A 19,369-nucleotide genomic window follows, 5' to 3' on the forward strand; every position below is an offset into this window, starting at 1 on the left:
AGTCCATGTTGCGGTCTCAGGGATGGAGGGACCCAGCGTCGGCTAGCGGGGGGGACTGGATTTTCCCTCCCCGTGGCGCGAGACTCTGTCCCCGTTTGCCTCGGGTCTTCCGTCTTGAAGGTTGGCAAAGCACCAGCAGTAGGATATGCACTCCGCAACCCGACCGACGGTGGAACCGCTATTTTTTCTATTTTTCCCGGAATGTTGGAAGAAGAAAATTGACTACCGTTGCTATGCGGAGGATGCTGCGATCCCGTTACTTCGTGATATTGCTTGTGGTTGTGGTAGTGATGGGACGGTGAAGCTTTCGTTAGGGACCGAATTTTACTCACGTATAGATGCGCTTGACAGCGCTATCACACACGGGAGCAGAATAGAGTTCGTAAAACGTGAAAACCACACACCACACACTACTGTTTCTGTTGCTTCCAAGCCTTCAACAAAGGCAGGCGGTGGCGGCGCGTGTCTTGGGTTTCTCTTTGTTTATCTTCCGAAATAACAGTCAAACCACTTCTGGAGCGTGTTGGTATAGAAAGTGTTTGTGTGTGCGTGTATTGTGTAGCTTCCGGTACGAGAGCACTTTCGCGTTTTTACTTCTTTGTTGCGCGTCCACTGTTGTATTAGTATGCAGTGAAAGATTCACACTTACAATACGCCTAATGATGACGCGCACGGGACATACACGACGCGAAACGTACAAACACACTCAACCTCCTTTGGAATGGAACACACCACTACGCCACGTAGCCTGCACGTTTCTGTTCTCCTTTACTTCCTTCTTTCTGGTCCAAACCAAACCAATTCGTGTTCGATCGTTAGATCACACAACCACGACCGGTTTCGTTTCCCAAGCACACGTGTTACACCGAGAATAGTTTTACCATAAGCTGGAAAACACTATGCCTGAAATTAAGCAAAACAATAAATAAGTCGTAATCCGATATTTTACATGCTTCTTGAAACATATAAATAGCTTAACTTACAACAAAATAGTTCATTTCTAACTGAAACATCCCACATGCATTACCTACGACGTGTTATTCCCCTCCTCCAAAGGGTTCTTTTTTTGTGTTGGGATATTCTTCATTCCCTTATTCCTGCAAATCAGTCGTAGCGGTCATTGACTCGCACCGACGCAACGAATCATAAAAGCTTTTTCTTTCGCCTTGAGAACATGGCTTCCATGGTCGCGGGCCATTGATCTTGAAGAGGGTTACTGCTTTCGAGTAAACCAACAGCAAGTAAATCTTAGCCAATGGGGAAGATCACGGACGAAGCAAGCGATGGAGTTGGTCTGCAAGAGCAGAGGGAAAACAATACTATGATGGTGGGCATGGAAATACGATGAAATAGCTCCTTTCTCCACTACCATCAATACACCAATCACACACTTGTTCACAAAGGTTGAACAACGGTAGGAAGTTCCAACATCGTGTAACTGTTACCTTTTGCTTGTACATCGAGATGTAAGTAAGCGGGCGTCGTTTGTTTCACAATACGGGTTTGGCAAGATGAAGGACATGGACCGTTCAAGATCAAGGAACTTGTACATGACAAGCAAGTATGTTTATAGCTTTGAAAAGTAAACAGTATTGGTTTCGGGCACAAACTATAAAAAATCTAAAATAACTTTATTTAACAGAATTTTAAAATTGATAGTATATTTAAAATTCGGTATTTAAAAAAGGGCGTAATATTTAATGCCCCCATTGCAAAGGGCGCCACTCAAAGCAAATTTATACTCTTCTGCATGCCACTGAAAAACTTGCAAACTTACAACAGAATCCAAACATGACCATAATCTACGTGTGCGAGTGTGCAATAAGATGCGAATGCTCTCCCGAATGTATGGGTTAAAACGAAGAAACACAAAGCAGAACGGCCTTTCTTTATGAATAAAAAAAGGAGATCAAAGATTAGTTTACTCAAACACGGTTCATTCGATACATGAAGAAAGAAATGCATTTTATATACAAAGCAGATCATATTTCACGATTTTTTTTAGTCGCTAATTGTATCTGTTTCTATTCTAAAATGTACTTCCGAAAATACTGATATGGGGACGATGTTGAAATAAAATCATTTAACAATAAATTCTATGTATTGCAAACTTCTACTTTCTATAAAATCTCTTGCAGTAGGTGTTACGGAAATTGCCACCAGCTTGCACCGTGATAGCGCATACCAACGATGAGGAGGTCTGCTGCTAGTCTGCTATAGCAATCTCATTATTTTCTTACAATTCCGCAACGTAAATAAATCATGTAAATAACAAAAATACAAACACATTGTTATGACCTAGATACCCACCACAAAATGGGGTCAGCACAAAAACAGCTTTGATTGTGACAACAATTTCAAAAGAGCCTTTTTGCAATAACTTTCATTCAAATAACATCATTTCTCGATCGTGTTCTACGGTACGAAATTGAAATTCAAAAAGTTATTGCACGATCATTTTATGATCATTAATTTTCTTTGTTGAATAGTTACAATTCATATAAGAAAATATAGATAATACGTGGGTCTGTTTATACATAAACATATCAGGAGAAAGGAATAATTGGTCAGTCACACTTTTGAGAACCTTGGCACCTTAAACTTAACAATGACTCACACCACAATTCCGGAAAAAGTCCGTATCCGTACACGAATGAATCACAACCGTAGAAACCCGAGACAACAAAGAAGTACAATATCAGGTTCAATATGACGCAAACGAGGTCAACAAAATAATGCATCAAATGCTGAAGACCACAGGAAATTGATTTCGAGAATCTTTCAATAAATAACGTGCAGGAATATCCATAATAAACTGCATAGGACATGCGAAACAATCGATTGGTTTCTGTGAGAATTCCACATAAAAGAAACTTAACATGCTGCTTCCGAGTTTAGTTCGCTTTCTGTAGCATCATACCTCTTTCTCTTTCTGGTGCAATTGAATCTCTAACGCACATACACAAACCACACATCTTCGAGTCAATTAAACTGGAATCAGAACGGCACCACTACATTCTCAGTTCTGTAGGAAAGAGCTAAAGCAAATGATAAAAGCTGTACGTAGTAGCACAGATTTTCTTCTATTGGACCAACAGCATGCGTATAGGTAACACTTGTGCCAACCAAGATTTACAACTAATCGTATGGCATTGATAGTGCAGCCACAGGGGCACATGATGTATTCGCGCGTCAAAAGCAAACAACGTCAAATATATCGAGAATCAAATGAGTTAAAAATACCTCGCTAAACCTTCTGTTATGTTTCCTTCCTCCTTTCGAGGATCAAGACGAACTAGAGACAATGATAAATTGTAACTACTACACACATCCCACTACTTCCTTACACACGCATACACACATATGGCACACTTTTAGTCGCTAAAGTCAAACGCAAATTTCCTACACCACTAGACGAATAATCACGCAATAGTAAATTTCCGTCCTGTTCATGCTAGTAGTGCCAGTTCCATTATTTCATCACGCATCCACTGGTTCTTCATCTCGTAACAAATCACAGTAAACCAATAAACAATGAGGGCCCCTTCAGAACGAAAATGGTTGTTCAACCTTTAAGAAAAATGATAGTTTACGCACATACACAAACATACCGATTCCACCATTTTTCACAAGGTGCAAAAATGTCCTTCGCGACGACGATACACTCTCTCAAATCTTGTGTGCTGTATACACACCGCCAACAAATTTCACTATCCATAAGATCCAGGAAGAGCCACAGCCAACAAAAATGGTGTAACGTAATACAGAGAATACTGAGAATTTAACCCATTTATGAACAGTTAATGCGCCATTTGGCAAAAACATTGATAATCAATAAAATTGCATACCAAAGAAATATCGCCAGCTACGTGAGTCACACTAAATGCTGCATACGCAGTAAGCTGTGACATCTATTTAAACTTCACTCGTTATCACTAAAATGCGCACTGCATGATCTACATTTTCATGCAACATCACTGAAGGATTCATCTTGAATTCTAGAACATATCTTATTCTCCATATCTGTTTCTTCTCGCTTACCTGCAATGCGCTGCTGACAATCAACAGCAGTTATGTATAACTTTGTGATCCTTACGAACTTTTAATTAAGTCCGCAAAGATTTCCTTGCTTTATATTATTATGTAGTACTCTGCACTCTAGTTCTGTGGTCTTTTATCTTCCAGCAAAAGAAAAAAATATATCACACGAACCGCGAGTCGCATCCACTCGTGGTCTGGAACGAACAGTCACTCGGGGTTGCTTGCTTGCTGTTCTCGAGCTTTCTTGGTTCACATCTCCCATTTGCTTGTGTGTGTGGCGTTATTATTTATCCCACTACTACTACTATGATCCTCACTTCTAACTCACACACCCAATTCCATTAGATTTCCCGACTTTTGAAGCTGCTTTGCCTTTTACCTATTGATGCTGTGCAGCATATCATTACTCTAGTTAATCTTACAGTTAATCCAAATTATGAATGGATTACAATGTTTCCAAATCATAACGGAATTTACAATCGCCAAGATTGCGTATCTTCGTCGCATTGCTTGGGCTAATGTAAATCCAACAAGTTCTTCATAATATTGGTGTAATCTTACACACCGTATTAACACCAAACACCTACACACACACACACACACACTCTCTCTCTTTCAACTAAAAGCAATACAGAAACGGGCATGCGTATACATGTAAACGACAAAGAGGCAAGCAAAAAAGTTCCGAAGAAAGATTTGGACTCTCGGAGTTCGAAATCCTACACAAATGCTAACATCGTTTGTCTTCGTCATTATCGCATATGAATTTGGGAACTTTTGCACTGCACTGGCTACTGCTACTGTGAAAATATTTATCATTCCAGGCGCACACACTGCTTCTTTTCTGCTTTAACCTTGTACACTTTCTACACAATTTAGATATTTAATCTTAACTTTTTGGAGTGGACTTTCCGTACCATGTAAACCATTATGCATGGCTTCAATATTACAGATTCCGACAAGTCTACACAACAGGATCTTCCCATTCTCATTTCTATTGAGAATCGATTATTCGCTCGATTTTACCGTAATGGCCGATGCACATGGCATTATCAAAGGAGCAGCAGGTATAATCAATAAAAAGATCCCTATTCCACAGCATGGGTGTTACTATTAGATCTAATATCAATGTGCCAACACTTGGAGTGGATCAAAACTGGACGATTGTGTAAAATAAAGCACCTGTGTAATATAAATCAATATAGAAAATGTATTGAAGAAAGCACTTACGATGCCCACGATGCTCAGAATTAATATGTCACGCCACACACACAAAGATTCGTCGGAAAGATTTTTTTCGCTGTCCAAGGTGTATGTAGAAAATGAACCTAAATAGTGAATTATGGTAGGATGTATCGCTTTGCTCGCCCATAGTCTTCATGGTCCATTTCGCCTGACTTCCGGTTCGTAGCTGAGTTGTTTGGACGGGTCGAATGAGTAAATGTTTATTCGATTTTTCCTCTGATATTTAGTATAAAATAACTGCTGAAAAGCGTAGCACAACAAAAAAGCTCATGCGCCCAATAGTCGGAGATTTGAGGAAATGAATATGGTTGTGAATTAAATTTGCAAGCATTCAAACCGAAGTGAGTACAGAGTACCGGTGGGTTTATCGCTGACGATTTGACATCTGCGCTTTAGAAAAATAAAACAAAAAATTGACAGTGCGTTCGTTCGATTGTCGATGGATGTGTGTGCACCATATTCTGTGTATGCTATGAGAAAACTAGTACAGTCAACACCCGAGTTACGCGGTTCTCGACTTACGCGGATTCGGTGATACGTGGATTTTAAAAATGTTTTGACGTTTATGAATTCGATTATGATACGTAAATTTTCACTCACACAACGATACACATCGATATGAAGCACACACATGCACTGGCAAAAGATCGAATCCAACGCTGTCAAATTTTTTTTTTTTGATTTTTCTAAGACTGTCTCTACACAGATAGCGATTGTAGCAATTGCGACTGAGAAGTAGCTCAATCCAGCAAAAAAAACTTCGATTCTGCGAGAAATTTCTGCGCTCATTTGTTTGTTTACATGCCACTTGTGGGTGTTCATTTTTTTATTTATGCAGTTAATATCAATTTTATTTCAAACTTGAAAGGACTTGTTTTTGAGAAAATAACTTGTATTTATGAACAAATGACAACAAAACGACAGCCAAAATAGAGCTACTTCAAACACGCGATGTAAATGGGATGCCGTTTTTTATATATGGACTTTCATCGCATTTAATCGGAAAAAAAGTCTCCGAGACACTAATTGGATAATTAATCTATTTGCACGGTTACTAATGATTACGCAAGCTGGTGTGGCGTTTCGAAATTTGAAAGACTGAAAAATCTATAGACTTTTCGAATGGATATATGGGTAAATGTTCTTTGGGTAGGTTTCGGGCATATCGTGAAGTGCGTATAGCCCTGGTGGCATAACATCGTAAATCCCAGATCCTGTGACCAACCCACTGTGCGATTGCATATAAACGTCAATAGTCGATTTTGGCAGCCCATCTGACAGGTTCTGATGAACGTGAAAGTCGTGGTGTAAAATTTTCAGATTTCCTACGATAATTTTGCTGTGAAAGTAAGTTTCCACGAGCGTAAATCATTTTATTTTTACGTGACATCGGTAAAGATCTGTAGTCTAAGGACACAGGCACACTAAAATGAGCATACTCGGCACCATAGGTGTGATACACATGAGTAAATCATTCCGTGTGGAAAACGATTTCGACGTAGCCAGTGAGTGGGGTTGGCTAGTGTAACGAGAAAGGACGAGAAAGAGTGAAATAAAAAAGAAAGACAAGATTTACTAATGTCACTCGTTTCAACGTTGACCGTCCGCCCTGTCCCGCACGCGCTAAATATGGTCCTGTGCGAAAAAATGCATCTGCAGCAGCGAGAATCACTCAGCTGCCCAGTGCGCACCGTGCCATCTCGTTGTCTCGCAACACACCGTAAACTCGGAAAGTAGCATGTGCGTGTGTGTGCATGAACGATGGGAGTTGTGTCATTTGCGACAGCCACTGCTGCTGCTGTACGCACTTTGCAATCAATAGGACGGCCAAATTGCATTTCGTAAATCAATTAACAATCGCACACCGTGTCTCACACTGACGCTCTCTACATTTCCGGTTCGTTTTCCGTATTCCTCCTGCAGAAGATGTCCAACACAACGCATCGGTATCGGTACAAAAATGTTGGTCTGGATTCCACAGAAATGCGGCGCCGGCGGGAGGAGGAAGGAATTCAATTGCGAAAGCAAAAACGCGAACAACAGCTGATTAAGCGTCGTAACGTCAACGTGGCTGACGAGATCGATCAGGAAACAATTCTATCGGTAAGCGTGTGGCAAACAGCAACGCAGCAATCATTACAACACCATGTCCGTGGATTTGTACTTATACAGGATGAGACGACATCGACCGAAAACCGGTCGCTTATACAGCCGGCAGTCATCAAAGCATTGTACAGCGAAAATGTCGAAGAACAGCTGATTGCCACGCAGAAGTTTCGTCGGTTGCTCTCCAAAGAGCCAAACCCTCCCATCGATATGGTAATCAAGCACAACATCGTACCACGGTTGGTACAATTTTTGGGAAATTCGCAAAACTCGACGCTCCAGGTATGGAATGAATCGGTTGCAGCAGTCTGGCGGGTTGTGTAGTTAGATTGGATCGTAAATTTTGGTTCACTTACAGTTTGAAGCTGCCTGGGCACTCACAAACATCGCGTCCGGTACGTCAGAACAAACAAGCGTAGTGATAGCGGCCGGCGCTGTGCCAATCTTTGTCGATCTTATGAAAAGCCCCCACGAGGATGTGCAGGAGCAGGCGATTTGGGCGTTGGGTAACATTGCCGGTGACTCACCCGAGTGTCGGGATTGTGTCTTGGATCACGATGTGCTGGAACCTTTGCTACAGTAAGTTATCCGTGCGAGCATTGTGCAACAGCAAGCAGGTGCGATAATTGGTGACATGGACTTTTGCAGCGTATTGAGTACCTCTCGCCGGCTAACACTAACGCGTAACGCTGTCTGGGCGCTGTCAAATATGTGCAGGGGTAAGAATCCACCGCCCGATTTTACGAAGGTCGAAAAATGCCTCCCAATCCTGTCGCAATTAATGTTCCATAACGATGTGGAGGTGTTGGGCGATGCTGTGTGGGCTGTCAGCTATTTATCTGACGGTTCGAACGATAACATCCAAGCCGTTATCGATGCTGGTTGCTGTCGGCGTTTGATCGAGCTTCTTTCGTAAGTGTGACTCAATAACAAACAAGTCATCCATTTTAGTGAGCTATTGCGAATATGCGCTATGGGTCGTATCATAGCTGGTATTGTTATCGCGTGATGATAATACTTAAAGCACAGCTATGGTAGAGGGAAGAAGTGTGCTTAAATAATCAAATTTGCTTTTGTCGTTTTTCTCTTTGTCAGGCATAGCCACAACAACGTGGTATCTGCGGCGTTACGCGCAGTAGGCAACATTGTCACCGGCAACGACACCCAAACGCAACTGATCCTGAACTGCAATGCCTTACCCTCCATTCTGCAGCTGCTCAGCTCGACGAAAGAGGCGGTCCGCAAGGAAGCGTGCTGGACCATCTCGAACATTGCGGCCGGCAACCGGAATCAGATCCAGGCAGCGATCGATGCCAACATCTTCCCGAGCATAATCGATTTGCTGCAGAAGGCCGATTTCAAAACCCGAAAAGAGGCCGCCTGGGCTATCACAAACGCAACTAGCGGTGGTACTGTACAACAAATCAAGTATCTAGTAAGTCTGTCCGTAACTGGCTGGTGGCCGGTCTTGTAAACGACGTGCTTGGTGCAGCATCAAAATAATACTCGTTCTTCTGTTATGCAGGTTGATATCGGTTGCATACCACCCATGTGCGAGCTGCTGACAGTAATGGATCCCAAAATAGTTACCGTAGCACTGAACGGGTTGGAGAACATTCTGAAGTTGGGCGAAGAACAGCGAACCAAACCGAACCCATACGCCGTTATGATCGAAGAATGTTACGGTAGGTTGCGGATATATAGTGCGCGTTATGATCTTCCCGGTCTGGTTATTTTTTGTGGTAAATTTGCCTTCAACGAACATTTTCTTTCTGCGATTTTAGGTCTCGACAAGCTGGAGTTCTTACAATCGCACCAGAACAATGATATTTACGAGAAGGCATTTAGCATAATCCAAAAGTACTTTAGCAACGATGACGAGGACCTGGCGGTGGCACCGAGTACGGATAACAATCAGTTTCAGTTCAATGCAGACCAATCGGTGCCAATGGATGGGTTCCAGTTTTAAAACCACTCCCTCCCTCTCTCTCTATCTCTCTTTCTCCCCCTCCTAATCTGCACAACCCCAAACAAAGCTCTGCGATATTTGGACCCCAGGAATGTTGTTTGCTGTGGGAGATAATTTTCCGGGGCTTATTAACATCCGCCAACACAGGGTTATATTTGATGGCAGAGAATAACTAGGCGGGCCATCATGAATGGTAATAGAGAATTTCGGAGACACGAAACGTGATCAGCCCATCAGACGATAGAAACCACAGGTACATATATACATACAAAACACTCCCAATTCATTTTTCGTGTTAAATTGCGCATGGGAGTAGTTCGTAGTCTACGAATTATAAATATAATCATGTAAAGAGAAAATTTATGTTAAACAGACGTCGAAATACGGGCGATAGGGATTACGAAATGCTATCGATATGATGAAGATATGAGGAAGCTTATCTAATTTATTGTACATCCAGGCCTTAACCTTGTTGCATCCCTCTTCCTCTTTTGTATATCCGCTTACGCAAGAGACTTCCGTAACAATAGGCCATCAAAGTCACACATGCAAAATCAGCGGAAAAACCAAACAAACTGGACAACACCTACACTAGGTAGAATGCTAAGTCCTATAGGACATTTTTTCCGAATGACGTGCAGAAACATTACTACTGATATATATATACATCAATTTACATGTTTTTAACTTTACTTAAAACCACTTCCTGCTAACCAAACGTCCCTTTCTGCTATGTTCTTATTTGGCGTAACGATCTGCTAGAACGTTCCGAATGGGTACTGGTTTACAAGACCTTTCGGTAACGGCGAAAACGGTCACCCAGTCAGATGAATCTGATAATGTACCCTTAAATCATCCATAATTTCCGAGTATTTTTTGGGTAAACTATGGGCGAAATAGCAGTCGTTAATTTACCCATCCGTGCGGTTTAACATGTTGATATTGATGATTCAAGGTTTGCTTAATTAAGGGAAAATACTTTACTGAGCACGACAAGATTAAATGTTGTAAAATGGCTTCACTCAATTGCTAGCCATTAATATAATAAAACGCGGTACAGCCTGATGAAGAAAACTGCTCGAATGGGTAAAGTAACGCGGCCTCGCCATACTGGGCAGTACTTGTTACTGCTGGAATGGGATCGGAGTGTTGGCCAGGTCAGTGGCACGCCACGCTGAGATCGATTCGCCAACCAGCTTTGCTTGTAAGCTTTTGTAACATGCTCTAACCATGTGTAAAGGAAAATGTGTTTCTACCACTGCTCCCTATATCCTTTTGTATCATTGCTGGAAAAACAGTTTTGGTCAGTTTTGCAAATACCGACAACCACCCGCACAATAAACGCCCTCAAAAACCTGTGAAAACCAGGGAGCAGAGGAATGTCGTCCGTAGCCGATTAATAAATTGAAATATTCCAACCTCACACCAACGCAAGGGTGGTCTCTGGTGGTGACCAGACTAACGCGTATGCCGATTGTTCGCGAAACGAAAAAAAACTAAATTAACAATAAAAATATTCACCATTTATCTCTTGGAAGAACCAAATGTATTTTTATTTAGTTCGGTGAATCGGGCAGTTTCCAGGGTGTAATGCCTTCTTACATAAACACACGGGGAGTCGATGGGGACCTGGCGGGGAGTTGGCTTATTGAGATTGACTCCTACCGCAATTCAATAGGTTATAGTTCGCCGTTTTGGCGGACGTATCAACTCTTTCTCAATTTGGGCCTACCGCGCCTCCTTTATCCATGTGGACGACTTAAAAGAACGTTACGGCATGGGTCGTCCCGTCGTCATTTTCATGACTTGACCAGCTCAACGGAGCCTAGCAAGTCTAATCCGCTGTACGACAGTGAGTTCGTCGTACAGCTCATAGAGCTTGTTATTGTAGTGGTCCCTTCATTCCACACATACGGGGCCAAACATCCTTCTGCACATCTTCCTCTCGAAGTTTTGTACAAAGTCCATGTCTCAGAGGCATATGTGAGTACTGGAACTATATACATTCTATATAATCCTTGATTCGTTCGTCGTAACAGGTGTTTTGAATAGAGAAGTTTCGACAGAAAGACCGGTTGGCAGACAGCACTCGCATATCTTAACATCAATGGGACATTTTGGACGACTTCGAAGCGCACGCTCACCTTTTTATACGTCGCTCCTGCGTAAGTTAGAATTTGTTAGCAGGGTGCTAACCGGTGGTGCTACTATCAACTTGGTTTTTGTCTCGTAAATCTCCAATCCGAGGATGATGTCCATGTCATCAGCGTATACCAGGATCCGGATTGACTTATATTGGAGAAGATGATCCCCGAAGTTTCCACCGTCAAGTCGCGGATGACACTCTCTGGCGGTAGGATAGTCAAGCTAGCCTATCATCTTGGCGTAGACCCTTCTTCTAACGGAGAGGGAATCTTCAAAAGGCGAACACGTAAGAGGAGGTAAGATACAGTTGTCGTCAGCGTTTGTAAAGCACCGTCTGTCCGAACAATGCGGGATTCACAGTGAACTCCGGTGAACACTGCCGGAAGTCTGCTAGTTGCGGGGGAAAGGTATTAGCGTCGATCCTTTGCTACTCGTGATGTCCGAGCATTGTGGTCTGGAAGGCACTAGCCACCCGGAGTACTCCCGTGTGATGAGACCTTAGAATAGTCGTGTGATGTGTATGTTTTGCCAGTGGTCATCTCGCCCATGCCGCGGCTCACATCTGACCCCAGGTATTTCAACGACTCTGTTGAGGTGATCGAGTGTCCTCCCGCCTGTAACTGTCCTTGCTGCGGAATGTGATGGGTGCAGAAGATCATGAATCTAGTCTTTTGATGGGCTAGTTCCAGTCCGACTCTTGTCACCTACCTCTTGATCCTCTCCAAATTCGCTGTAGCCTGTGCCTGCTCGTAGTCCGTCGAGCGGTATTCTCAATAGGTCGTCGTACATAATATAATATATTTGTTCTGTTGACGGTTGTGTAGCAATACACCTCCGGTACGGGACAGGATCCGACACCTCTCGAAGGTTACATAGGCTCTCCTGCCCCTACTCTTACTCAAATACGTCCCCGTCGTACAGAACGGTAACAGTCTCTATCCTATAGCCGAGCTTGGGTATACGGGGAAACCCAACTCCTTGGGAGGTGGGAAAAGCTGGCTAAATTTGTGAAGGGGAGGGGGTAGCCTGGTCAAATAGGCAAATAGGTGGCTAACAAGTCACGGTCACAGCCTACCCCGCGGCTAAACAAGGACCGGCTGAAACTAGCTGATGTGGCAGGGGACTACGCGGCAGCCCTCGGGGAGGCTCTGCCGGACGACGACGCAGTCACCACGATGTCCCCCACAGCCCACTGGCGTATAGTGGAGCGTGCCATCAGCAAAACAGCGGAACGACATGTCGGCTACGTGACACGCAGCCAGAGAAAGGAGTGGTTCGATGATGAGTGCAGGCGAGCACTACCCGAGAAGAATGCAGCACGCGCCCGAATGCTGCAATGGGAAACTCGTCAGAACGTGAAGAACTACAGACGGCTGAGGAGGCAGCAGACCCGACTGTTTCAGGAGAAGAAGCGTCTTCTGGGGGAGTCGGAAGAGCAGCAGATGGAGCGGCTTACTCAGTCGGGGGAAACTCGTAAGTTCTACAGGATGCTGAACGCGGCGCGGAGTGGTGATGTCCGCAACACCACAATGTGCCGCGATGCAGAGGGGAGTATTCTGGCGGACGAACGAGAGGTGATCGACAGGTGGAAGTGCCACTTCGACGGACATCTTAACGGAGCACAGGCAGGAGACCCCGATTTGGGGGCAGAATGCAGAATCGAGCAGCACATCAGTCTGGTGGCAGGTGACGAGGTGCCCACGCCATCTTTGGAAGAGGTAATTAGTGCCATCAAGCAGCTGAAGAACAACAAATCAGCAGGCAGCGATGGCCTAGCTGCCGAGCTCTTCAAGATGGGGCCGGAGAGGCTTGCCGTCAGTATGCACCAGCTGATCGTGAAAGTTTGGGAACAGGAAGAACTACCGGAGGAATGGAGGCTGAGCATCATCCACGCAGTCTACAAAAAGGGCGACAGGCTGGACTGTGGGAACTACCGTGCTATTACAGTCCTGAATGCTGCCTACAAGATCCTGTCCCGAATTCTCTTCTGCAGACTTGCCCCACTTGCCTCAGATTTCGTCGGGAGCTATCAAGCCGGTTTTGTTGGAGGAAAATCGACGACCGACCAAATCTTTACTCTCAGGCAGATCCTCCAAAAATGCCGAGAGCACCAAATCCCCACGCACCACCTGTTCATCGACTTTAAGGCGGCCTACGACACCATAGATCGGATGCAGCTATGGAACACCATGCAGCGGTACGGCTTTCCGGGAAAGCTGGTGCGGCTGTTGAGGGCCACCATGGACAGGGTGCAGTGCAAGGTGAGAGTATCGAGCATGCTGTCGGATGCGTTCGAGTCTCACCGGGGATTGAGGCAAGGTGACGGACTCTCCTGTCTGCTGTTCAACATCGCTCTGGAAGGTGTCATGAGAAGCGCGGGCTTCGATATGCGGGGCACGATTTTCACCCGTTCCATCCAATTCCTTGGCTTCGCGGATGACATCGACATCATCGGAAGGACATCTGCGGCGGTGTGCGAGGCGTACACCAGACTGAAGCGCGAAGCCTCAAGGATTGGATTGCTGATCAATGCGACGAAGACAAAGTACCTGCTTGCCGGAGGCTCTGACCGTAATAGGGCCATGCTGGGAAGCAGCGTATCGGTCGACGGCGATGATCTCGAGGTAGTAGAGGAGTTCTGCTACCTCGGTACGATCATAACTTCGGACAACAACGTAAGCAGCGAAATCCGAAGGCGCATTGTTCAGGGGAATCGTGCCTACTACGGGCTCCACAAACTCCTACGATCCAGAAACCTTCTCCTGCGCACGAAATGCACAATATACCGCACATTGATACGGCCGGCTGTCCTCTATGGTCATGAGTCTTGGACCATGCTCACAGAGGATGCCAATGCACTCGGTGTTTTCGAACGCCGTGTGCTAAGGACGATCTTTGGCGGTATCTTGGAGCACGACGGGTGGAGGAGGAGAATGAACCACGAGCTTGCTGAGCTGTTTGGGGGACCTGACATCCTCACGGTGGCGAAGGCCGGAAGGATACGCTGGTTGGGGCACGTCATGAGGATGCCGGACTCGTGCCCCACCAAAAAGGTCCTCGTCGGCGACCCGTTCGGCACGAGACGCAGAGGAGCGCAGCGAGCCCGTTGGCTGGATCAGGTGGAGCAGAACTTGTCGGAGATCGGGTGCAGCAGAGGATGGAGAGCGGCAGCCCTGGATCGAGTCTCCTGGAAACATATTGGTGACCAGGCCATGTCAGCACGACGTGCTCAACAATAAGAGCGGGCCAAAGAAGAAGACATAATATCCACCGCGAGCTTACCGTTGTTTAGCGGCCTGGTGATTGCGGCCATTGTTGAGCGGCCTTTGGAGAATTCGTACTGGGGATCAGCGAAGTCTCCCGTCGACACCAAATGGATTGTTAATCTTCGCTGTATCAATCGCTCCAGTACATTGCCAAGAACACTCAATAAACAGATCGGTCGATAAGAGTTCTTCCCGGCCTTAGAGAACAGCACCAATCGTTACCTTTTATCTTGGTGGTAGCAAAGGGCACTGAAAGTTTTCTATCGATGTGGCTTGTGACGTTGGTCATTGTTATTCATACTTGTCTGGTAAGTTTGGCCGGGATTCCAAAAAGAGCTTATTGCCATACAGTTTTATACTAGCTGTGCTATCGTATGCTCCGTCATATTCTCCAAGATCTGCTGCATGGTGAAGAACTGATCAGTGGTTGATTTCCCGTTTTGGAATCCTCTCCGATAGTTACCAACTATCTTTTGGCGATTGGCACAAGGCAGTTTTCTAGCATAAGGGAGAATATTGTAGGAGGTACTCGACACCGTAATACGTACGTAATACTGTGATTGCTGCACTCTAGCTTATCTCCCTTCTTGTATATGGGGTAGATGATACCAAGACTCCAATCTCAAGACACCGATTCACTATCCCATACATCAGTAATAATTCGACGAATTGCAATTTCTAGTGCTGCACCTCCATTGGTTATCAGTGCGGCTACTATTCCGTCGGTGTCAGGTGCCTTATTCGTCTTGAGCCGATGAATGGCCTTTATCAGTATCATCCAGTATCATTGAATTTCTGGAGCCTGTATTTCATTCATGATTCATGTTTAAGTTGTTATCCAAAGTTACAATCGTACCATGGAAGCAGAACTCATTTACTAACTTAAAATCTTCCCTGTCAATTGATAGACTGCTCCCCAGACGAGCCCTATCACGGCCAGATCCTCAGGCAGGCAGCAAGCAGGACTTTCTCTTCGTCGCATTGATTTTTCAATTGAATCCAAAGGGTTTCGGGTCGAGTGAACACTTCGCACACCGCCGCAGATATCCGTGCGACATTGATATCATCCGCAAAGCCAAGGAATTAAAGTGCACGGGTCAAAGTCGTGTCTCGGATATCGAACCCGCGCTTCTCATGACAGCTTGCAGAGCTATACCAAATAGCAGCCAGGAGAGTCCGTCTTCTTGCCTCAGTGACCGGATAGATTCGAACGGTTCCGACGGCATGTTCGAGACCCTCACCCTGAACCGCACTCCATCGATTGAGGGCCTCAAAAGCCGCACTAGCTTCCTAATGCATCCGTACTGCTGCAATGGTGTTCCATAGCTCTTTCGGGTTTGCCGCAATGTGAAGATTTGGCCTGTGATGGATTTTTCTTCAACTTGTGGTGACCAGTGCGTCGCAAATAGCCAAGACACAAAACAGCGCCACCTAGGTAAAAAAGAGGGTACTAAACAAATTGCTAGTTGGGAAGTTTTGCCTGGATACGACGAATACAATCAGTCCTTTGTTCCTAGGTAAACCCAAACTAGCAACCGGTAAAAGCTAGAACAATAAGATCCTTGTTTGTAGGAAAGGAACGAAAAACAGACAGGATCAAACACGAAAGGAGACAGGAAAGTTCGAGACATGGCCAGCACAATATAAAAGCGGTGGCATGTCCGAACGGAAAGTTAGTTATCGCTCCGGTCCCCGACGAGGAAGACCTTCTGCTAGTTATCGCTCCGATCTCCGACGAGGAAGTACTTCTGCTAGTTATCGCTCCGATCTCCGACGAGGAAGACCTTCTGCGAGTAATCGCTCCGATATTCGACAAGAAAATCCTTCAGCCAGTAAACGTGTAGTAGGGAAGCAAAGTTGTCTGGGACCTAACTCCCAGCAGTTGGAAGGAAGAATAAAAATAGGACCCAACTTCGGTTGGACAGCTCCTAAAAACTAACCCAGCTTCCGATCCCGAAGGTAGCTTCCGACGGAAATAGCTTCCCAGATGGCTTGGAGGATGCCATAGTCCAGTCCCTCGCCCATCCAGCTTTCACTCATCCGGTAGATTCTCCTGTTTCCAAATCTTTACAATCATCCGATGCATAATGCCGGCAAGCCTCGTCGCGTTCGTCTTGAAGAGATCTGCCACCATTATCGCTCCTACCATACTTGTTACATTTCAGCATTTTGATGGCCCCAGTTATTTCGTCAAAGGATGCCAGGCGGCACCACTTAATTATCGTGTTGACCGTGGCAATGAGGCTTTGTACTGCTCTCTACGCCTGGTCTGGAATCTCCTGTATTCACCACGTTCTAAAAATCCACTGTCGCCTGTGTTTGTGAAACGCCGCTTTTCGAATGGAGTGGCACAAGATTCACGCGAATCATCATCACGTATTCGAACGAAATGGCACGCGAATCGAAGCAAGCGGTACGGCGCTCAATGTAAACGGCACGACTAATCAGCTCGACCAAGTTGGATCGCAACATGATGTTCTTAACCAATTAAATTGCACTTACTTACGTGAGGTTGCATTCTTTCATGAGATAGTAATATTTTTACAGACACTTTTCCAAATGTTGCCCTACGTTGTGTATTTTTATTGAATTCCCAGCATTCGCATCCTTTCCGTTTGCTTCCTTGTATGCGACAGTCACTGACTGTGTTATCAAGTGTTGGTATTTTATATTTTTTACAACCAATTCAATACAACTTACGTGTCATTAAAGTACAAGAGGGTCAGAAAATGGTAGGTCTGGATCTCTCGGGTTGCTGTATTGATAAATGAAGAAGATAGATGCGCAAAGATCAAGAACAATAGATAATATTTAAAAAAACGAACGATTTTTACTCGTGTTTGGAGTTTTAACTAACATTATAGCCGAATACAATATAAACTCATTCTGATAGGATTATTTCCACTTTATTACCATTACACAATATGCAACTTCGTATAAGCATAACAGGACATTCGTTTTAGCCAAGATTAGGTTTTGTTTCCCAATGTACAGCACACACACACACGATTTATTATGACTATTTTACTCGCTTCAATATACAGAAAGGCCACATGTTGTGTTTAGTTTTGTGTCGTGTCGTAATCACCATGTATAACACACGCACTAGAGCTTTCCTCCACTGGTCAAGTTGGTAAAAGAAGATAAATTTAAAATAAAATTATGATGATGTAGTAAAGATAATTGGAAAAAATAAGCGGTTACAAAACCAAACAATTAGTTTTACCTTTTTACGATGGAAAGAAATAAATATGAAAAAAAACAGTACGGTTCTCTTTGCGTGATTACATACACATGGACAGTTGGAGTATGTTTTTTTTTGTAGTACTACCACGTACTTAGAGCATTAAACCTTTCTACCTTTAAATGGTTAACAAATGGATTGCCTGCGGGTTGAAATTGATGGCAGATAAGATTGCGGGACGCGGAGATTGGTTTATTTTTAATGTATAAATTAAATTTGTTTCATCCACACACTACCCATTACAAGTACTTACATAGGCAGATCGGTTTTGTGGTAGCATTAACATGATTAAAGATCAATAGAGAGCGAGAGAGAGAGAGAGAGAGAGAGAGAGAGAAAAAGGGGAAACGAGGTTTTGTTGTATTGTTTTATTTTTTTTTTGTTTGTTTGTTTGATTGATTGTATTGTTGTTTAAGTTTTTATTTAAAGATTTATTTATTAGATTTAACTTTATGTGTGATTTCTATTTCGATTTCGCACCGTTAAATGTGTATGAATTTGATGTTATGATGCGCTTGTAGTTGACCGCATGGACCGCAATGTTCTTTTTTCTCCTCTTCAGTGGTTAACGAATAAATAATTTAAAGACGATGGCGATACACAGGCAGCTAGATACAACAAAACGGTGTCAACATTATCCCCCTCTTGTTTCATTCCTTCCCACTAATGTACACAAATATATATTACGATCCTCTCGTGTAAATGGACGCGGCGATATAGTGTATAAGTTAGGGTTAGTTGCTCCGCTTTCATTGTGATTTTGATTTTGTGTCCCAATTTGCTACTCTCCTGTTTGTCTGTCCTCTTTCTCTTAACAACTCTCGTCCTTTTCTTCATATTCCTATACTGACTAACAATTTTTTACATAATTATCATCCTGCTTGATGTCTCATCACCAGGGAAACACATAACACACGGGTTTTTTTCTTTTTGCGCGTGTGTGTAGCAATTGTTTTCGTCGATATAATTTTTTTCCATTTTTCTTCACTTGGGCTTAAAAGGAAAACTCAATACACAGGGTCGATAACACACACGGAGGTGCTCGTTAAGGAGCGATCGCAGTATCGTTCTCGTGCCACCATAACGTTGTTGACAAGGGAAAAAAGCGGTAACACATTGGCCGTTTGCAGCAAGCAGTACAGATTCTTGGTTTACCATTAAAATGACTAAGCGCGATGCGAGCGCGATCTCTCGTTTCTGTCCTTAAGTGATCTAAACATTAATATAGTTTCGTTTTCGCCCTGGGCTGCGTTAAACAAAAACACAAACAATTGTTACGCATTTTGATTTGCCCGCTGCTGTGTTGTAAAGAGAAGGGGTGGTGGTTATTATTTGATAGTAAAAAGGCATCTT

General features: G+C 44.0%; 1 protein-coding gene across 1 annotated transcript; it reads left to right on the forward strand.

The window, feature by feature from the left end:
• Positions 1-22: 22 nt before the first annotated feature.
• LOC128712650 (importin subunit alpha-7) lies at positions 23-9,361 on the forward strand. The gene is made up of 10 exons (XM_053807539.1): positions 23-41; positions 121-203; positions 2,006-2,020; positions 7,213-7,389; positions 7,459-7,674; positions 7,751-7,971; positions 8,041-8,304; positions 8,488-8,827; positions 8,918-9,077; positions 9,177-9,361. Exons 1-10 carry the CDS (start codon positions 23-25, stop codon positions 9,359-9,361), a joined length of 1,680 nt encoding a protein of 559 aa, XP_053663514.1.
• The last annotated feature ends 10,008 nt before the right edge of the window (positions 9,362-19,369 follow it).

This window comes from Anopheles marshallii, chromosome 3 (genome assembly GCF_943734725.1).
Source record: "Anopheles marshallii chromosome 3, idAnoMarsDA_429_01, whole genome shotgun sequence".
Classification (NCBI taxonomy): domain Eukaryota; kingdom Metazoa; phylum Arthropoda; class Insecta; order Diptera; family Culicidae; genus Anopheles; species Anopheles marshallii.